Source organism: Protopterus annectens, chromosome 11.part0 (assembly GCF_019279795.1).
Source record: "Protopterus annectens isolate FY-2018-M chromosome 11.part0, PAN1.0, whole genome shotgun sequence".
In the NCBI taxonomy this organism is placed as follows: Eukaryota; Metazoa; Chordata; order Ceratodontiformes; family Protopteridae; genus Protopterus; species Protopterus annectens.
The window spans coordinates 164161743-164182189 of record NC_056745.1 but is presented as its reverse complement, the minus strand read 5'-3'; the positions used below and the strand labels follow the sequence as shown (position 1 = coordinate 164182189).

Here is a 20447-nt window from a genome sequence, read left to right as displayed (position 1 = left end):
CCTTACTGCTTTGTCTCACAGTGGCCCCTAGGGTATTCATCATGTGCATGACTGCAACAGCAGTTCACAAGAGTTTGTCGGGGATAGATGTTTTCTCTTTTTGGGATGACTGGCAACACCAACTTAGGAATGGCTGATTAGTTAAGAGAGTCACTTTCTTGATTGTTTCAGCCCCATGGGATTATGGTGAACTATATAGAGTCCCAGATAGAGCCACCACAAGCATTTATTTTCATAGGGTGCTGATTGCACACAGTCCTGCAAAAGGCAGTCTTCCTCAGGACAGTATTTCAGTTCTTTACTCTCAAGTTCAGCATCTCTCATCAGAGATGGTATATGCAGGACTCTTTCTCATGGCAGTGGCCATCTTCATGATACCTTTTGCTATATTTCAAGTAAGGGTCTTGCAATGAATCCTTTCAAAGTACAGTGGCCTCCATACTCAGACTCACAGATAGCCTTGATTATAATCTCCCAAGGTTGCTATTTGCATCTATCTTGGTGGCTTTCTTAACCAACCTGGCCATGGAGAATTCATTCTTGCCTTCCTCCGTACTAGTGACTGTCATCACAGATCGGAGCAAGATGATGGACAAATGCGGGCCATAGGCAGGCTAGTGGGCCCAGCACCCCCCAGTGGGACCAGTGTTTAAGTATATTTGAATCTTGTTCACAAGTAAGGGCAGAGGGCATTGGAACATGGACTAGCAGTGACAGTATTGCAGGCATTGTAACTAACTGGTGGTGAAGCTGTCTGTTTACTGGTCAGACTACATCCATATGCTTTGGGTAAGGACTGAAAAAATGAAATTAATATAGGCAGCTGAAATGAGGTTCCAGTATTGCATTACTGGGGCGACTTTCCATAAGTTACTCAAGAGCTTAACAATCTGGGAGGTTTTCAGCAGAACTATTCTATTGCTCTTCTGGATCAGGAAGACCCAGTTGAGGTGATTTGGGCACATAATGAAGATCCCCTATGTTGACTGTCACAGTAATGTACCTGGCACAGCTCAGTGGGAGGATATCCTGTGGCAAACCAAGCTGGAGAGGTGATGGTATCTACTTCTCTGAAGTACAGGCTAACACAGAAGGCCTCTGGCTAATGAAGTTCGCAGATGACTGCAAACTGGGAGCCATAGTCTAGTCCCCAAATGATGTGGACATCCTACATAAGGGACTCACTGAGACAGATGCCTGGTTTCAGAGCCATGGCCTCAAGCTAAATGCCAAAAAATGCATTGTCATCCCCTTTGGTAAAAACTCTGTACCCATGAACTACCACATAGGCAGCAGTCTACTTAACACCGAATATGTGATAAGAGACCTTGGGACCCAGGTGGACAGTATTCTCTCCTTTGATAATCACATCACCACAGTAGTCAGGAAGTCCTTCTACGTGGCACACCACATCACAAAAGGGTTCTCATCCAGGAAAAAAGAGGTCATTGTTCCCCTCTACTCGACACTCATTAGACCCTTTATAGAATACAATGCCTCTTTTGGAATGTACCTCACAAGACATCTGCAGCAGCTGTAAAGGCCACAGAAGTACCTTACAAAGAGGATTACTGGCCTCAAACAGATGCCCTACACTGACCCTCATAAAAAACTTCAGCTTTACTCTGTAGCATATCGCCTACTCCGAAGTGATCTCTGCCCAACATATAAAGCTATGTCAAACCCAGAGCTGTTGGACATGCTAAATCTAAAATCTTGATGAGTGGATTGGAAATAGGAAATGCACCCCGGGGATCACTTATGTGGCTCTGCTCAACAGTAGCATAGGAAAATAACTTTCTTGGGTAGCGTAAGCCAGGGAACCTTGTTGGCTAGGCTTACTTAGGCCTTTGGGCCGATAGCCTAGTACCTACCTATGAACCTGTGATCTGTCTTCAAGGCTTGGCATGCATTGGGATCCCCCAGAATGAGCTGGAGACTGTTGCAGGGGATAGAAAACTCTAGTCTGTTTTGCTCATTTTGCTACAGCCATAGGCCTTACCAAGACAAGATGGTTGGAAAAACAGATGAATGTATTGCCTCTGATTTACTTTTTATGCTGGTAGTTAGCCAATGAATGGTATCCTAGGATGGTTGGAAAAACAGATGAAGGTATTGCCTCTAATTTACTTTTTTGCTCGTAGTTAGCCAGTGAATAGTATCCTAGGAACCTACTAGAATTATAGAGTGGCAGCGATGTGATGTCATAAAGATGGTGAATAAATGTGGTAGAGAGCTAGGGTGCTTAGGTTGTGACTTTTCCCTTCTATACTCAGCCAGACAGAATAAGGTAGTCTGTAGTAACTGCTGGTAAACACACAGCTGAGGGACTTGACTGTAAGCTAGTTTTTATAGACATGATCCCAAATGCAGTTCATGATACATTGTCAGGGCATTCACTATGAATTTAAACATATAAAAGTGTAGTGAAAAATATAGAAGATAGATTAAAATAGCAGAGAGAGTAGGGGCAGTCATTTGTAACAAATAGATCTTAAATATTAAAGAAGAACTTTGCTGTGTGGATTTTTGAAGAGTATTAGGCATAATAAATGGCGTTGTATCTCAAAAACAAAAGCACATAATTATTCAACAGCTACAGTCTACTTCCTATGAGCCCTCACTAAACTATTTATCAGAGACCCATTTTAAATGGCTTTTGTCATTACAGAAATTGGACCATCCTGCTCCACACCTTAAGTCACTTCATGCCTGGTCAGATCAGAGCACCACTGAGTGACTTTCACTATCAGGACTCAGGCCAAGGCACCCATAAATTCAACCATCTTTAACAATTTCTTTAAGGCAAGACCTACTTCAGTGAACTGATGACATTGCAAAGTCTGAGATCACCTCTTTCCCTTGAAGACCCAGTAGTTAACACAGGTACAGTTGTTGAAAGTTTCTATTCATACCTTAATGCTTCTATAGAAACAGCAGTCCTGATCTGGCAAAAATTACAGCACAGACTTCAGAAACAAACATCTGTCACAGAACTCTAATATAGACAAGTTATGTAACAAAATAAAAACGACACCCTTTGATGTAAACTGCATAATACTGGCTCCAAAACAAAACTATAGGAATTAAAGAAGTGAAGCACAAATCAAATCAGACAAGGCTAGGTATAAACTAAAAGTTATTTCCACCAAGGATAACCATAACAGCTTTGTCAACTATTTTAAGACTGTTAAACAACACCCATATTTGCACAGAGCTGATACACAGTAATGAAGTCCGCACTGTACCTGCGGAAGTGGTTAGCATATTTGCATATAAATTCATTTCAAACTTAAAACTCTTAGCACAATGATTTAGCACAATAAGTTAGACAACAGAAAGTAAAAAAGGTTGTTACCAAACTTAGGGAGCCTATAACAAGAAAAATAACTAGAGATCCTGTAAAGTTATTAGATATATTTCAGAAATTTTATGAAAATGAGTATAAAGCAGAGGAGTGTAGAAATCGAGAAAAAGTACAAATGGAAATATTTATGGGAAGACTTGAGTATGTCAAGGCTAGAAGTAGACGAGGCTCAGCAATGGACAGTTAAGATAGGAGGAGATGAGAATTCTCAAGCAGGGGAAGCACTAACATCCTGGAAGAAAGCTATGGTGACTGTAATACCTAAAGACGGTAGAGACACATCAGACCCAGCTTGATCTAGGCCATTTAAATTTTAAACTACAGTTATAAACTATCTGTTTACAATAGCTGGAAAACACAAAATCCACTGGAGTCACCACACGGAGCTGATACTGAAACAGGAAGCTTCTTTATTGAAATCAAACCACAAGCGCTTTCACGAAGATAAACGCCATCAGGTGTAATAGAACATAAACATGACTACCTTTTATACAAAACTTTTGCCAAAGTAACTAATTAATCCCTAATTAGATAATAACTGACAAGCAGTTAACCACTGCTGGTTTAAAAAAACAGTATTAGAAAATCATCATTAAAACATTCTAAAAATAAGAATAATAAAACTAACAATGTAGGAATAAGTTGCATACATAGCAAAATACCTTGGTCAGAATCATACACATAAATTGCATATTGAAACTATCTACCTAACATAAAGGTTAGTGTTACAGTCGCAATAATTCTTAGAAAAGCTGCATATTCTACATATAAACACAATGAATGAAGCTAAAAAACAGTATTCCATGATTAAAAGCTAGCAATCTTGCTGTTAATATAATCATGTTTACTTTACCAGCTCATGTCACGATCGCTGACACGCTCCAATCCTTATAAAGAATACTCAACAACTAGAAAAACCCCATACGCTTTCCTTAACAGCAAACGCAACATGGGTAGCTGCTGCATCATAAAAAATAAATCACATAAAAAAGATCATATAAAGAGACAATATGTAGCGGTACTGAGATGAACTGCAATCTATTTATGTTGCCTAAAAACAGAATTAGCATCTGTTGACGCTAAAAGGACAGTGAGGGTAACTCCTTTACGACGTGATCACGTGTTGAATTTCAGTGTTAACCTGAAGCACAACTGTAAATATATCACCTAGTCTTGCCCCATAACAGGTTAATAATAATACAATATGCATTAATCATTACTAACAAGGTACTTCTCAAACCTGTCCAACCAGATAGACTATCAATCCACGCAAGATCGAACACAAAATAAAATAAAATAAAAACGTCCTGCTCACAGCAACCACTAGCAGGCACTTAAAAGACAATGAAAGACAGCCGCTAATATCAAGTAAGAAATACAGTGACGTTATGTCATTCCTATACAACGTCAAAACCCACCAAGCTTTAATAATTAATTAACCTGTGGCAACCACTGTACATCAAAAGAGTGTTATGATAATGCATATAAATTGTATATAAACGTCATGGAACGGCGGTCTAATTGCTACCATCTAACTACTCACCTAAAACTACTTCAGGCAATAGATATTCCAATGGGCTACCATTATATGAATTCAGATGGCTTCCATTATAAAAAAACAGTGAGTATAAAGTTTAAATAGACTAACAGCCAGGTAAACACTCAAACATAAATAGCCTACCTATAGCTTCTACTGAATAAAAAACATAAAATATATTAGTGCTAAATGTAAACGGCGGATGTCAATAACTGAACTAAACAAGACAATATATTAACACCAAAATAACCATTTTCTGTGGTTATTTTGGTGTTAATATATTGTCTTGTTTAGTTCAGTTATTGACATCCGCCGTTTACATTTAGCACTAATATATTTTATGTTTTTTATTCAGTAGAAGCTATAGGTAGGCTATTTATGTTTGAGTGTTTACCTGGCTGTTAGTCTATTTAAACTTTATACTCACTGTTTTTTTATAATGGAAGCCATCTGAATTCATATAATGGTAGCCCATTGGAATATCTATTGCCTGAAGTAGTTTTAGGTGAGTAGTTAGATGGTAGCAATTAGACCGCCGTTCCATGACGTTTATATACAATTTATATGCATTATCATAACACTCTTTTGATGTACAGTGGTTGCCACAGGTTAATTAATTATTAAAGCTTGGTGGGTTTTGACGTTGTATAGGAATGACATAACGTCACTGTATTTCTTACTTGATATTAGCGGCTGTCTTTCATTGTCTTTTAAGTGCCTGCTAGTGGTTGCTGTGAGCAGGACGTTTTTATTTTATTTTATTTTGTGTTCGATCTTACGTGGATTGATAGTCTATCTGGTTGGACAGGTTTGAGTAGTACCTTGTTAGTAATGATTAATGCATATTGTATTATTATTAATCTGTTATGGGGCAAGACTAGGTGATATATTTACAGTTGTGCTTCAGGTTAACACTGAAATTCAACACGTGATCACGTCGTAAAGGAGTTACCCTCACTGTCCTTTTAGCGTCAACAGATGCTAATTCTGTTTTTAGGCAACATAAATAGATTGCAGTTCATCTCAGTACCGCTACATATTGCCTCTTTATATGATCTTTTTTATGTGATTTATTTTTTATAATGCAGCAGCTACCCATGTTGCGTTTGCTGTTAAGGAAAGCGTATGGGGTTTTTCTAGTTGTTGAGTATTCTTTATAAGGATTGGAGCGTGTGTGTGTCAGCGATCGTGGACATGAGCTGGTAAAGTAAACATGATTATATTAACAGCAAGATTGCTAGCTTTTAATCATGGAATACTGTTTTTTAGCTTCATTCATTGTGTTTATATGTAGAATATGCAGCTTTTCTAAGAATTATTGCGACTGTAACACTAACCTTTTGCGGTTAGGTAGATAGTTTCAATATGCAATTTATGTGTGGCGTATTCTGACCAAGGTATTTTTGCTATGTATGCAACTTATTCCTACATTGTTAGTTTTATTATTCTTATTTTTATAATGTTTTAATGATGATTTTCTAATACTGTTTTTTTAAACCAGCAGTGGTTAACTGCTTGTCAGTTATTATCTAATTAGGGATTAATTAGTTACTTTGAGTGCCAAAAGTTTTTGTATAAAAGGTAGTCATGTTTATGTTCTATTACACCTGATGAAGCGAAGTTTATCTTCGTGAAAGCGCTTGTGGTTTGATTTCAATAAAGAAGCTTCCTGTTTCAGTATCAGCTCCGTGTGGTGACTCCAGTGGATTTTGTGTTTTCCAGCTTTTCCTGTTTTTTTCCAAGGGGAGTCTCTGTTTTCCTGCTACAGTTTTTGGACTTTCTTTGTTTACAATAGCTATAAGAATGGCAAAGGGTTTGCCAGAACTGATGGATATGGATCAGTGTGGTTTTGTGGAGGGGAGACAAACATTTGACAACATTAATAGAACAATCTTTTATGATCTAGCAGAAAACAGAATGTAAGAAAACATCATTGTTGGTGGTGGGTCTTGATTCAGAGAAGCATTTGACAGAGTAAACCAGTATTTTATAAATAGGGCAATGGAAGCAATTGCATTCCCTGATACAATAATAAGGTTAAAGGTTGGACACTAAGGAGGGAGAAAAGGACCTGTACCGACTGGCTAGACAGAGGGACCGAGTTAGGAAAGATGTGCAGCAGGTAAAGGTGATAAAGGACGATGAGGGAAACCTTCTCCCAAGCGAGGAGACTATGTTGAGGAGATGCAAAGAGTACTTTGAGGGGTTGATGAATGAAGAGAATGAGAGGGAGAGAATGTTGGATGATGTAAGGATAGTGAATCATGAAGTACAATGGATTAGCAAGGAGAAAGTAAGGATAGCTTTGAAGAGAATGAAGAATGGAAAGGCTGTTGGCCCAGATGACATACCTTTGGAAGCATGGAGGTGTTTAGGTGAAATAGCAGTGGAGTTTTTAACCAGATTGTTTAATGAAACCTTAGAAAGTGAGAGGATGCCTGAGGAATAGAGAAAAAGTGTTTTGGTACCGATTTTTAAGAATAAGGGTGATGTCCAGAGCTGTAGTAACTACAGAGGGATTAAACTGATCAGTCACAGCATGAAGTTATGGGAAAGAGTAGTGGAAGCTAGGTTAAGAAGGGACGTGATGATTAGTGAACAGCAGTATGGTTTCATGCCGGGAAAGAGCACTACAGATGCGATGTTTGCTCTGCGAGTGTTGATGGAGAAGTACGGAGAAAGTCAGAAGGAGTTGCATTGTGTTTTTGTAGACTTAGAGAAAGCATATGACAGGGTGCCTAGAGAGGAGTTGTGGTATTGTATGAGGAAGTCAGGAGTGTCAGAGAAGTTTGTAAGAGTGGTACAGGATATGTACGAGGGTAGTGTGACAGCGGTGAGGTCTGCAGTGGGAGTGATGAATGCATTTAAGGTGGAGGTGGGGTTACATCAAGGATCAGCTCTGAGCCCTTTCTTATTTGCAATGGTGATGAACAAGTTGACAGACGAGAGCAGACAGGAGTCCCCATGGACTATGATGTTTGCAGATGACATTGTGATCTGTAGTGAGAGGAGGAGACCCTGGAGAGGTGGAGATGTGCTTTAGAGAGAAAAGGAATGATGGTCAGCAGGACTAAGAATATATGTGTGTGAATGAGAGGGAGGATAGAAGAATGGTGAGGATGCAAGGAGTAGAGGTGGCGAAGGTGGATGAGTTTAAATACTTGGGGTCAATAGTTCAGAGTAACGAGTGTGGAAGAGAGGTGAAGAAGAGAGTACAGGCAGGATGGAGTGGGTGGAGAAGAGTGTCAGGAGTGATTTGTGACAGACGAGAACCTGTAAGAGTGAAAGGGAAGGTCTACAAGAGGGTAGTGAGACCAGCTATGTTATATGGGTTGGAGACAGTAGCAGTGACAAAAAGGCATCAGTTTGAGCTGGATGTGGCAGAGTTAAAGATGTTAAGATTTGCACTGGATGTGACGAGGGTGGACAGGATTAGGAATAAGTATATTAGAGGGTCAGCCCAGGTTGGAAGATTTGGAGACAAAGCCAGAGAGGCAAGATTACGTTGGTTTGGACATGTGCTGAGGAGGGATGCTGAGTATTTTGGGAAAAAGATGCTAAGGATGAAGCTACCAGGTAACAGGAAAAGAGGAAGGCCTAAGGTAAGGTTTATGGATGTGGTGAGAGAGAACATGCAGGTGGTTGGTGTGACAGAGCAAGATGCAGAGGACAGGAAGAAATGGAAACAGGTGATCTGCTGTGGCGACCCCTAACGGGAACAGCCGAAAGAAGATGATGAGGAGGATATAAGGGATGTGAGGCAAAAATTAAAGTAGGAGGGTTCTTCTCTAAGAAGTTGTCTGATCAGTGGAACCATGCAGAGGTGTCCTCTTTCCTTCTTGTTATTTGCATTATATTTAGAGCCATTGGCAGAGAAAATAAGGGACTCCGAAATTCAACAATGTAATTGATATGGTAATCAAAAAAACTTGGCTTTATTTGCAGACAATATTATTTTGTACCTGATAAAAATTACTAGAAAACAGAAATCAGTCTAAACCAACTGTACTTGAAGTAGTAGCTATTCTATTGGAGAAAAGAAATGGGATCTTTAGAAAAGGGCAGGAGCAAACTACATAGAAAAAAATGTAAATTGTGGGACAGTACATGCAGAATAATGTTTTGGAAGAGGGGTAAAGTTTAAGGGCAGGCAGGAATTGAGCAATTTATGTAATGTTGGATTGATGATTATTGTATAAAAGCACGTATGTGATGTATAATGTTTAACTGTGAACATGTAAATATGTTTTGTTTTGTTTTACATAAATGTATGTTTGCCTCTGTTTTTAGTTATAATTCATTAAAGGTGTTAAAAAATAAATTCACTTCAAACTTCTCACCTTATTCCTCTAGCATTCTAACACTTGATGCTAAATCCACATCTCCCTTAACAATCACCCTTGAATATTATCGTCTAGGTTTCAGCTTACCGAGGCCAGACAACATACCAAGGTAGTTTCTCATCAGTATAAAGAACTGCTTCACTATCCCCCTTGTAACCCCACCTTAGTCTCTCAATGAGTTTTGTCCTGAAAACTTGGAGAATTACAGTGGTCATGCCGCTCCACAAGGGTGACCCTCTTCAGACCAGGGTATTTGTAGACCAATAAGCCTGACCAGTCTTATCTGCAAGTTAATGGAACATATATTTATGGATCTCAGACAATGATAATGGTGGCCTGCCAGTCCCCTGACCCAAGGCATTTTGGGTTCATAAAGGGAAGAACACTTGGATGAAGAAAAATCTGTACATAACACCAGACCTAGAACTAGCAAAGGTATTTGATAATGTTCCACACTCACCAAGTTGAATATTAATGTTTATGAACTTCTGTGTTGTAAACTGTCTCACAGCTAGGATTTATCAAATTAAGACTGAGAGCACTCTTTCGTCAGAGACTGGTCACAAGTGTAATCTCCTGGGTCTCATTATTGGAACCACTCCTGTTTGGTATTAACTTCTTTAAAAATAGAAGCAGATGTCAATAGACTCGGACTATGACTTTCCAAATATTACTCCTGGAACCTCCATGAGGAGGTAGTACACAGTAACTAAAAGTACCAGAACCATGGTCTTAAACTAAATACAGAAAAGTATAATATTATGTCCTTTTAACACAATTTCCAGGATACCTACCACAACAGTGGCACCATCTAAAACCAGTCAGTTATTAGGACTTTAATGGACACTCTGCTCTGCTGTGATCACCTTGTGTCCACTGTGATCAGTAAATCTTTTCAACATGACCAACTAATTACCAGAAACATAACTTCTGGACCAAACAGGTCATCATCCCTTTATACTTTTCCCTTGTTGGACCCATATTGGAATATAGTTCCCTCCTTTGGCATCATGCCTCAATAAACATACAACTCTACTAAGAAGACCCCCAGGACTTCCTTCCCCAAAACTTCCTAGGGTCTCAGTAGCATGATTTGTAGTGAATGCCTATAGCTCTTTCCCTCTTTTCAGTGTCATACAGTCTCCTACAGTGTGACCTCTGCCTTGCCTGCAAAGCCATAAATTGCCCCTCCTTCATGCTAACAATTCCTCTGTCAGAACAAACACCAGTCTGGAAAATAAACCTCCACCACAATATAAATAAAACATACTTCCAGGACAGGTACCTCTCAGAAAGACTTCATCTCATCTCTGCAGTAGACTCCTTATTAATTTCAAGCAGAGCAGCTCCCTAACCCTATACAAATGTAACTTTGACTAGTGGATAGGAAACTATAAATATGCCCAACCAGGCTTGACCCCATAATCCCTTAAAGAAAGTGGTAGCATGTCTGAGCTACAATGATTTTCCTGATTAACACCCTTGTACTAACTTATGAATCGGTGAACTTGCAAGCTCATAGAATATTTTGAAATGGTCTTTCTTTTTAATCGGTGAATAACTGAAGGTGGTAAGTGCATGTGGCTGCTTTAAATGGTAATTTTGCAGTCAGTGCAGAGGATTAAAACTGTGGACTCTTAGTGAGCTACTTCCTATGGCACAGGGTTTGATTCTGACGGCCTTTATTTTAATACTGTGTGGCAGTGAGCATGTCACTTAAACAGACAGTGCTTTTGGTGCAATTGGGAATTTATGTTAGGCTCCCTAATCGTCTCCAGGACTTTTGCATTCTGCACTGAATAAAGGTATTTATCTTCACAGCAGCTGTTTTGCAGTGCACATCCCTTGCCTATGGTATAATTATTGGAAATTGTATGGACAGCTTTCATTTCTGCCTTCTGAATTAGCTGGGTTCTCCCCTCTACAAGGCACTTCCCCCCCCTTATTGTTTCTGCAGTAAATATTTGCTTGACTGGTTTACACATGTTCCTATAGGACCATCTCCCACACACTAGTAAGTCATAACATAACAATACTAAATAAATGGAAAATCCTTGCTTCACTTAACTTGCTACTGCTGGTACAAATCGGGTCTCCAGCTTCTACCACCAGAGGCTGCAGACCTCCATTGCGCAGTAAGTGTTAATCTATTGTTTTTTTATCATCTCTTTTTGCCTATTACTTTAAAATTTCTGTCACTGTTTGAAAAGCCACTAAATTTGTACAACTCATCTGATCAATCTTTTGAGTGCTCTACCCCTTGCATTTGCTACAGCATTAAGGTTTGGTTACAGTTGTAGGCAGAGCCACACTAGCTTGCTGTTACAGCTAATTAGGTTCTTCACTTTTCTAGTATAGTATTTATTTATTTGCTAAGGCTTCATCACATGAGGAAATGTAAAACAAATACACGCTGGCCGAAAACTTTACACAGATTTGTGTGAATACTTTAGAACACAGCTTTAATCATGATAGTGGGAAGGGAACTGCTGACTGGAATTCTAGGCATTTCAGAGAACAGCTGAATTGGGGGCCCCCAAGTTGGCATGGGCCCTAGGCAGGTTCCTGTGGAGCCTTGTGCTAGATCTGGCTCTCCCACAAATACATGTGCCTTAGAGGGGAGGGATATTCTTTACAGCAGTCAGGTCATTGCTCACTGAATGAGGCTGAGTTGCACATAAACATCGTGGAAATGTGGTGGCCCTGATATTGCTGGCTTTTCAGGATTCTCTCCTACAAGATGCGACTGTCATGAACTTACGCAGAATGGCAGTGGTGTGGCATACCAACATGAAAGGGAGAACACACTGCTGCAGTCCTCTCGTGTAAGGAATCCATGAAGCTTTGGCATTGGGCAGTCTTGCGTCCTCACTTTCCCATAGCTACCCATATTCCTGGTCAAGCCAACTCTCTAGTGGACAGGCTAGACCAGTACTTGCTGATACCATACGAGTTGTCTCAGTTTCTCAGTGCCGACAGCCATCAAGACCAGCCATGCTCTGACCTGTCTGCCTCCATGACTGGCACCTAGTGCAGCAGTTTCTTGAATCCCTCCATAGGTACAGAGATGCAGTAGCAACTGTAGCTCAGGAGTAGCTGCCAGAACCTCTGTATGATTTTACCTCTGTATGATTTTCCTTATTTGTCTTTTATTCCAAAGTTCTTTAAGAAAGCAATGCAGAACCAGGCCAAAGTCATCCTGATAGTCCCATTTCGGTCGTGTCACCTTTGATTCCTTCTGCTTTGGCCTAATCTTTAAATTAAAAAAAAAAAATTCTATCTAAAACTTTTTGTAATTATCCAATATATGTATGCCAAGTCTTACCTGGATCTTCCTCCCTTTTGTTAATCCACATAGTTTCTGCAGTGCTACTTATGGCCAGGGACCTTTCACAGCCACTAAGGGAGGTTCATATCTTTACTTTTGCCCGGAGGCCATCCACCACATCGACATATAAGAATAAATGATCAAGGGTTTCCTTTTAGATGACTTCCCAAGGGTTGGATCCTTTCAGACCTTTAGTCATGCTGTGTCAGATTTCTTGAATAAAACGATGCTTTCTCTTCTGTGACAGTGCATTTAGTGGCCATTTTTTTTTAGAAAGTTTTAATTACATTTTTCAACACAGTGAAGCAGTAGACTATCATCCAAAATTAGTGTCTGTTTCCAGTGCTCACCAATGAAATAAATCACTCCTTATTGGATTCTCTAAGGGTGTGTATCTCCCTAGGGTCTTAGAATTTAGTTTTATAACAGAACTTCACATTGTACCATCTTGTAGAGAAGAAATATAAATTTTAACCAGGAAAACCTTGTTCTTGATCATCATCACCTGCACAAGAAGGGAATATGAATTGTAGGCTTTGAGTTCCAACTCTTCTTAATCTGACTTTAAAAAAAATGACATGATATCCTTGTGGACAAATCTGTTTTTCTTATTCAAAGTAGCCACAGACAACATAGCTATTAATTTTCCTTTTTCAGCAGTATGCTAATAGATGGGAGCATTTGTTACATTGTCTGGCTTGTTTGGATAAAAAAAATAAATTAGAAAAAGTGATCAACTTTTTGTGTAATATCTGTCTAACAAGCTGGGCCAAAATATAGTCAGATTTACACAGTCTAGGTAGTGTTTGGCTAGCACTATGTTTTGCTACCAGAAATCAGATGGATCTGATGAAGTTTGTTTATTACAGACGAAAGCGCTAATCGTGGTTGTTTTAGTGAATTAAGTTGGATCAGTTGCTGTTTCTGGGTCCTGCTGCTTTTTATTGTGGATTTTACAGTTTGTGGTTGTGAATTTCAACAAATGGTAGCTTGACCAAGGGCAAAGCTATTAGGAGTGGCCCACAGTGTCACCAAATAAATATGTAAGTACTCTCAAAACTTAAGTAGCTCTACAAAGATCAGCCACAATGAAATTTTAAATATGTTTCATAATAAATAATAAAAGAACAAGACAATACTGAATATATATTCACAGTGACATCAGAGTTTGAACCACAGGAAATATTTAAAACAACATTGCAGGACTGTCTCAAATAAATAAAGAAAAATATCTAAACTAAGTTTTACTATATTCCTGACTGTATCTAAGAGAATTACTATACTCTAGAAACTTATTTCATTAGCTCAAGGCAGATATGGTGAATGGATCTTCTAGTTGTCAGGTCCAAGATAGCATACAGAATGCTCTGTCTCACTTAGAGACTTCTCAAATTAATATTTAAAATATCACTGCTGGGACAGCTTGCAGGATGACACCATTTTGTGTAATCTGACTTCTAGTCCACAGGCCAAAACAACCATTGATAGCAGCTGGTAGTATTTAGGATATACTTGAAAAAATATACAGACAAGGGCTTCTCCTCAGATTTCTGGCAGATGCTGGAAGTCATAAAATAATTGCATTCCTTCATGCTTTCAAAACTAGTAATTAATTCACCCTAAAGACAATACAGAAAGTTTCCTAGTACAGACATTGTTTCTTGCTGCACTGAAAACTGAAAGATACCATCTTTTATGGCCTAGCCATAAAGTAATTTAATTTCAGTTGTTTTTCTAAAATTTACAAGACTGAGGTTAACCTTCTGTATCCTAGTTTCCACAGTTAAATATATACTTTTAAACAGTTACAATAGTGCATGTACATTTCTGTTCATTTCCAGCAGGGCACACTGTAGATGCATTTCAAATGCAAATACTTTATACAATATCTTTTCAGCACACATGTCTGTAAGAACCAGTTTGATATATACATGACATACAGTTCTAATACAATTGTAACATAAGCATCTTATATAAATCATGTTGATATTCACAAATGACTTATAACTATTTACAAAATTCCAGATAGCTGTGCTGGCAGTGTCTCCCTTTGTTACACCCCCCCTTTCAAAGACTCAAGCTAGTTTTTCAAGTGACCCTTGAGAAATGTTGCTCTTGGGGATAAGCCTATCTGGAAATACATTTTACCCCTTTTCCTGTATTTAGAGCCCATCTGTGTTGACATTGCTAATGCCACTATGTTGCTGCACTGTCATATCATATGCCTGCAACCCTAAGCTCCACCTTAGTAGTTTGGCATTTTGCTGGCTTGATGTAGCCATGTTAAGAGATTGTGGTCTGTAACTACAGTGAGTTTCCTTCCATACAGATAAGGTTGAAGTTTCTGCATTGCCCACACTATGCTAGACATTTCTTTTTTACAGCTGCATAGCATTCCTCCCTGGATTGGAGCCTACAGCTGGGATATACCACTGGGTGCGCTTCTCCTTCTGAGGAAGCCTAGCTGAGTACAGCCCCCACCCCATGGTTTGAAGGATCCCACCTGCACAACAAATTCTTCACTGTAATCTGGACTGGCTAACACAGGGGGTCTTCCCAAATCTCCTTTAAGCTTGTGGAATGACTGCTCACATGTTGGCGTCCACACTACCTTATCTGGCCTGTTTTTCCTTTTCAGGTCTTTAAGAGTAGCAGCTATGGTACTATAGTTGGGGACACATTTTCTGTAGTACCCTGCTGTCCTTAAGAATGCTCTCACCTGCTTTTTGGTAACAGAGGCAGGCCATGCTTGAACTGCTTCCACTTTGGCAGGTTCTGTCCTGATCTTACCACTCCCCACTCTGTGTACCAGGTAGGAGACCTCTGCCATACCCACCTGACAGTTACTGGGCTTAATGGTCAACCCTGCCCTCTGTAGACTGCCCAGCACCTCCCTGACATGCTGAAGGTACTCTTGCCAGAAATGGCTGTAGATGGCAATATCATCCAGGTAAGCAAGGGCAAAATAGCCTCTGGAAAGTCACTGGGGCATTTTTCATCCCAAAGGATGTCTTTGTGAACTTATACAAGCCAGAAAATTATTTTTCTTACAACTTCAAAGGCTACATTTTATTTCTTTGATTTATTGTCATATATATTGACTTGTACTGTAATTTTTTTTCTTCTTGCTTTTATATTCTCAATGTAATGCTTTTTAATATTATTTTCAATCTAATGTCTTTTTGTGGAGCTTTTCTCCCCGGGCCTCCGCTGAAAAAGGGCTACTATTAGCTCAGTTGGACATTCCTGGTCAATAAATGTAAAATAAAAATAAAAGAAATGAAAGGGAGTCACTAAGACTGGCCTCTCTCCAGCATTGGGAGTCAATGGCACCTGCCAGTAGCCCTTGGTAAGATCAGTAGTGGTAAAATACTTAGCCCCACCCAGCTGCTCTAGGGTTTCATCTTCCCTAGGCATGGGGTATGCATCTCACTCTGTGTGGCTATTTAATTTCCTGTAGTGCACACAGAACCTGGTGCTGCCATCCTTCTTTGTTACCAGCACCACTGTGGAGGTCCAGGGACTCCTGGATTACCCCCATTTCCAACATTTCCTGTATCGCCTCCCTCAGAGTTTGTTTGACTCTCTTGGGCACCTTATAAGGGGCCTGCTTGATAGGCCTTTGGGGTCCTGTATCCACATGGTGCTGCACCAGGTGGGTACACCCTGGTTTCCCAGTGAACATGCCCCCAAACCCATGTAACACTGCTTGGATTTCTTGGACCTGGGTAGGGGATAGCTGCTGGGACATGGTTACCCAAGCCTCACTGAGATCAGTCACTAGATCCTCCTCAGAGTCCTCCTGCCATCCACTGCAAATACTCAGCACAAGGGCCTCTCTATCACAGTAATGTTTCGTCATGTTAACATGGTACAGTTTGTGCCCCTGCCATCTGACTAGCAGTTCTACCATGTAGTTATCACTGACTTTCCTTACCACTTTGAAGGGTCCCTCCCAAGCTGCCTGCAGCTTGTTGTGTCTGACAAGAATGAGAACCATAACCTGTTGCCCCACAGCATACTCTCTAGCATTCCTGTCATACCAGACCTTTTTCTGATGTTGGGCTTCTTCCAGGTTCTCCTCAGTCAAGCCCATGAGTTCCCTGAGCCTTGTCCTGAGGTTTAGGACATATGCCCCAACAGAGTCCTTGTGGGATTCACACTCCACCTCCCACTCATTGTGAATCAAATCTTAGAGGTCCCCTCCTCTATGTCCATACAGCAACTCAAAGGGTGAAAAACCTGCGGATTCCTGGGGCACCTATCTGTAAGCAAACAACAGATGGGGCAGATATTTTTCACACTCCCTCTTCAGCTGGTCTGCAAATGCCCGTAGCATGGTCTTTTGTGAAGAGTTTAACTTCTCCACCAGACCATTAGTCTTGGGATGGTGGGAGTGGTCTTTAGGTGCTTCATCCAGCAGTGCTTCCACAGACAAGCCACCAGGTCTGATGTGAAACTGGCACTTCTGTCAGTCAGTATTTTTTTTGGGAAACCTATCCTGCTGAAAATCTCTAAAAAAGCATTTGCCACCTTTTCTTCCTCAATGGAGGACAGAGCCACCACTTCAGGGTAGGGATCAATAGTTCAGAGTAATGGTGAGTGTGGAAGAGAGGTGAAGAAGAGAGTACAGGCAGGATGGAGTGGGTGGAGAAGAGTGCTAGGAGTGATTTGTGACAGACGAGTACCAGTAAGAGTGAAAGGGAAGGTCTACAAGAAGGTAGTGAGACCAGCTATGTTATATGGGTTGGAGACAGTGGCATTGACAAAAAGGCAGGAGTTAGAGCTGGATGTGGCAGAGTTAAAGATGTTAAGATTTGCACTGGGTGTGACTAGGGTGGACAGGATTAGGAATAAGTATATTAGAGGGTCAGCCCAGATTGGAAGGTTTGGAGACAAAGCCAGAGAGGCAAGATTACGTTGGTTTGGACATGTGATGAGGAGGGATGCTGAGTATATTGGGAAAAAGATGCTAAGGATGAAGCTACCAGGTAACAGGAAAAGAGGAAGGCTTAAGGTAAGGTTTATGGATGTGGTGAGAGAGGACATGCAGGTGGTTGGTGTGACAGAGCAAGATGCAGAGGATGGGAAGAAATGGAAACAGATGATCCGCTGTGGTGACCCCTAACGGGAACAGCCGAAAGATGATGATGAGTTTCAAGGGCAGATATGTTTATTGTTGCTCATGGTACGTCTGTTTTTTTTTTCAGTGTTTGTGCTATAAAATTTGAAATAAACGTTTTAAATTAAACCCAAATATTTGCAATCGTTGTAGAAGTAAAGAAGGTTTGAACAGTTTTTATGGTAACTGGGGAGGGAGGGAGAGAGAGAGAGGCAAGTAATGGGACACTGGCATGACTGCTGGGCAGGGAAGCGGGAGGAGTAGGAACATGGGGCGGGGCTGATCCTTTACCCTGCCTAGTCCTTCATTTGGCTATGATCCAGCTCTGCCTACCTTAATTACCCCATTACTAACTTCTCTACTGCTACCTTTCTTGGCAACTACACAAATAAAGCCTCTCTCGTACACTCACACACATACCAGTTACCACTACCTTGCAGCTGATCTCCCCAGTGATGGATAAACACACCCTTTTTTGGCTGTGTTCACTACCAAGCAGTGCAAGGAGTGGTGGCACTGATATAGATGGCTGAGCGATTCTATGAATCTCTTGGCATGTAGATGTCTTCCTGGAAGCAGTTTGAGGGGGGAGCACATGGTTAATTATCAGATGCCTCTTCTCTGGACTGTCTCATTAGCATTTGACACCGCTGGAACAGCCCACCACTGTGATGCACGTCTTCGCTCAAAACCACAATGGTAGGGCTGTCTGAATTCAAAAGGGTTACCTTATGAATTCTCTCTCATGGTAGTGTGTAGGCCTTCAAAGGAGCTGGAAGTGTTTGGAATGTGTGTGAGACGGAGAAGTGAGTCTGGGGAGGGTGAAGAAGTGTACATCTGTAGGGTTAGCTGCAACAATTGTTTGTTATGTGACCCATTGTTGACTTGTGTAGTTTTTACTTTTTTTATGACAGGAAATATGGAATATTTGTAGAGAATGCGGCTTTTTCCATTGCTGACACATATTTAATCTTGCAAGCATAACTATGAATGGCATTTTTCACTGTTCTGATTTAAAATTTAAAAAGAGATATTTGTACAGGCCAACTCATTGGTGGGGCTGCTGTCGTCCTTGGATTGCACACAATTATTTTTTCAGCCATAATTATGTTTTGTACACATTCATAGAGAAACCTAAAAATATTTTTTCTTTATTTCATCTGTGTAGTAGGAAATTACGTATGATGAAATTCTTTGTGGAAAAAATGTGACACTAGTCCATCCATTTCTAACAACTAAGCCATCACATTTGTGCACTTTGAAAAGACTTAAATTACTATGCCACATGACATCATGGCTCTATAGTGTGCTTTCACCAGTTACCGTTGCAGTGAAACATGACATCAGAGGTGTATAGTATCATTTCACTAGCTCACTTACTATAGCAGTGATAGTTGCCAAATAAACAGTTTTTGTGTTTGACTGGAGACCTGGCTGTCCTTAGATCTGAAAGAAAGTGTTATGCTATCAGGTCAGGAGTATGTACTGTTAGTCAGGCATAGGTTTTTCAGAATGAAAATAGACTCATGTTTTGTCAAAATCTGTCTAATAACAGCATGACTGTGGATTAGTAGGGTTAAGGATGTTTCTCCTTACCCTAGTGTTGTGTGATTGCTGAGTTAGTGGCTGCAGGGAGGACTTTTTTTAATGGTTTTATTTCAGTACTTTTTTCCTATTAGAATTATTACCAATACCTCTCGTCAGTTCTTCGCCATACACCCATGTTATCACGATTGTCATTTACCTGAGACATGATCTGGCCATGATAAATGTTGACAAGGATACTCCAGCAGAGATAATAAGAATGAAATCAAAGTAATTCACATGTCATTGTTCACTTACATAAATTAAGAGGCTGTTCTATACAGCTTGTGTTATTAATCCTAATAACTGTGGATAAGCTTTACAAAAAAGTCTCTAGCTGTGTTGGGCAATTTCACTTCCTTGGTTTCTGATGACACCACGTGGTTGTTTTTACTTCCATGTAGTATTTTTCTAAAGCATGTGTGAAGCCAGCCCGGGGGAATTTTTCCTTATTGTTTTGCAGAGTTTGTCTTTATTTTATTTATTTTGCACACATTGTTTAGTGCATGAGATGATATTGGTTGTATTACTACATAAAAATAGATGTGCAGTTGTTAGCCCTTGAGTACTCAAGTCATTTAATGTGTTCTTGATGATTCCCAGGATGGTTTTAGATGACAGTTTCTTTTGTACTTTTCTGTAGGACAAGGTGTGGATGAACCCCTGTCTGAAATGGGCTTTAAGCAGGCAGAGGCAGCTGGGCAGTTTCTGCAGCATGTGAAGTTCACTCACGTGTTTTCCAGTGACCTCCAGCGAGCTAAACAGGTATGTTTTTTTATGGACTGAGAAATTCAGTAGGTAATTCCTCTGCCTTTACCCTCCCTAACATTTCATAATGCTGGTACAGTACACGATTCAACATTGCAAGTGTAGTTTGTAAATATGCCACAATTACTTTGATTTCATTCTTCTTATCTCTGCTGGAGTATCCTTGTCAACATTTATCATGGCCAGTGTAGTCCAAAAACTCCAGTATTTATGTATTATCGCAACCAGGTTCCAAACCTTTTCTCATTCTTCATGTTATGGATATTTTGTTCATTTATTTGTTCTTGGTTTGATTGATTTTGCAATAATACACAAGCACCGTTTTATTTTTCATATGGATGTTCCCTTGTAGCCTATGTATTCTGCAGCAGTTGTGTCACTGGTGTGAATTTTACTTG

General features: G+C 40.1%; 1 protein-coding gene across 2 annotated transcripts in view; it reads left to right on the top strand.

Annotated features, from left to right (window-relative positions):
• The window catches only part of TIGAR (TP53 induced glycolysis regulatory phosphatase), a 558949-nt gene that overhangs the window by 192486 nt on the left and 346016 nt on the right, over positions 1–20447 (top strand). For both annotated transcript variants that reach the window (XM_044087567.1, XM_044087568.1), the window contains one exon: positions 19925–20046. In XM_044087567.1, the coding sequence (XP_043943502.1) occupies positions 19925–20046 (122 nt within the window). The remainder of the gene's footprint in view (positions 1–19924; positions 20047–20447) is intronic.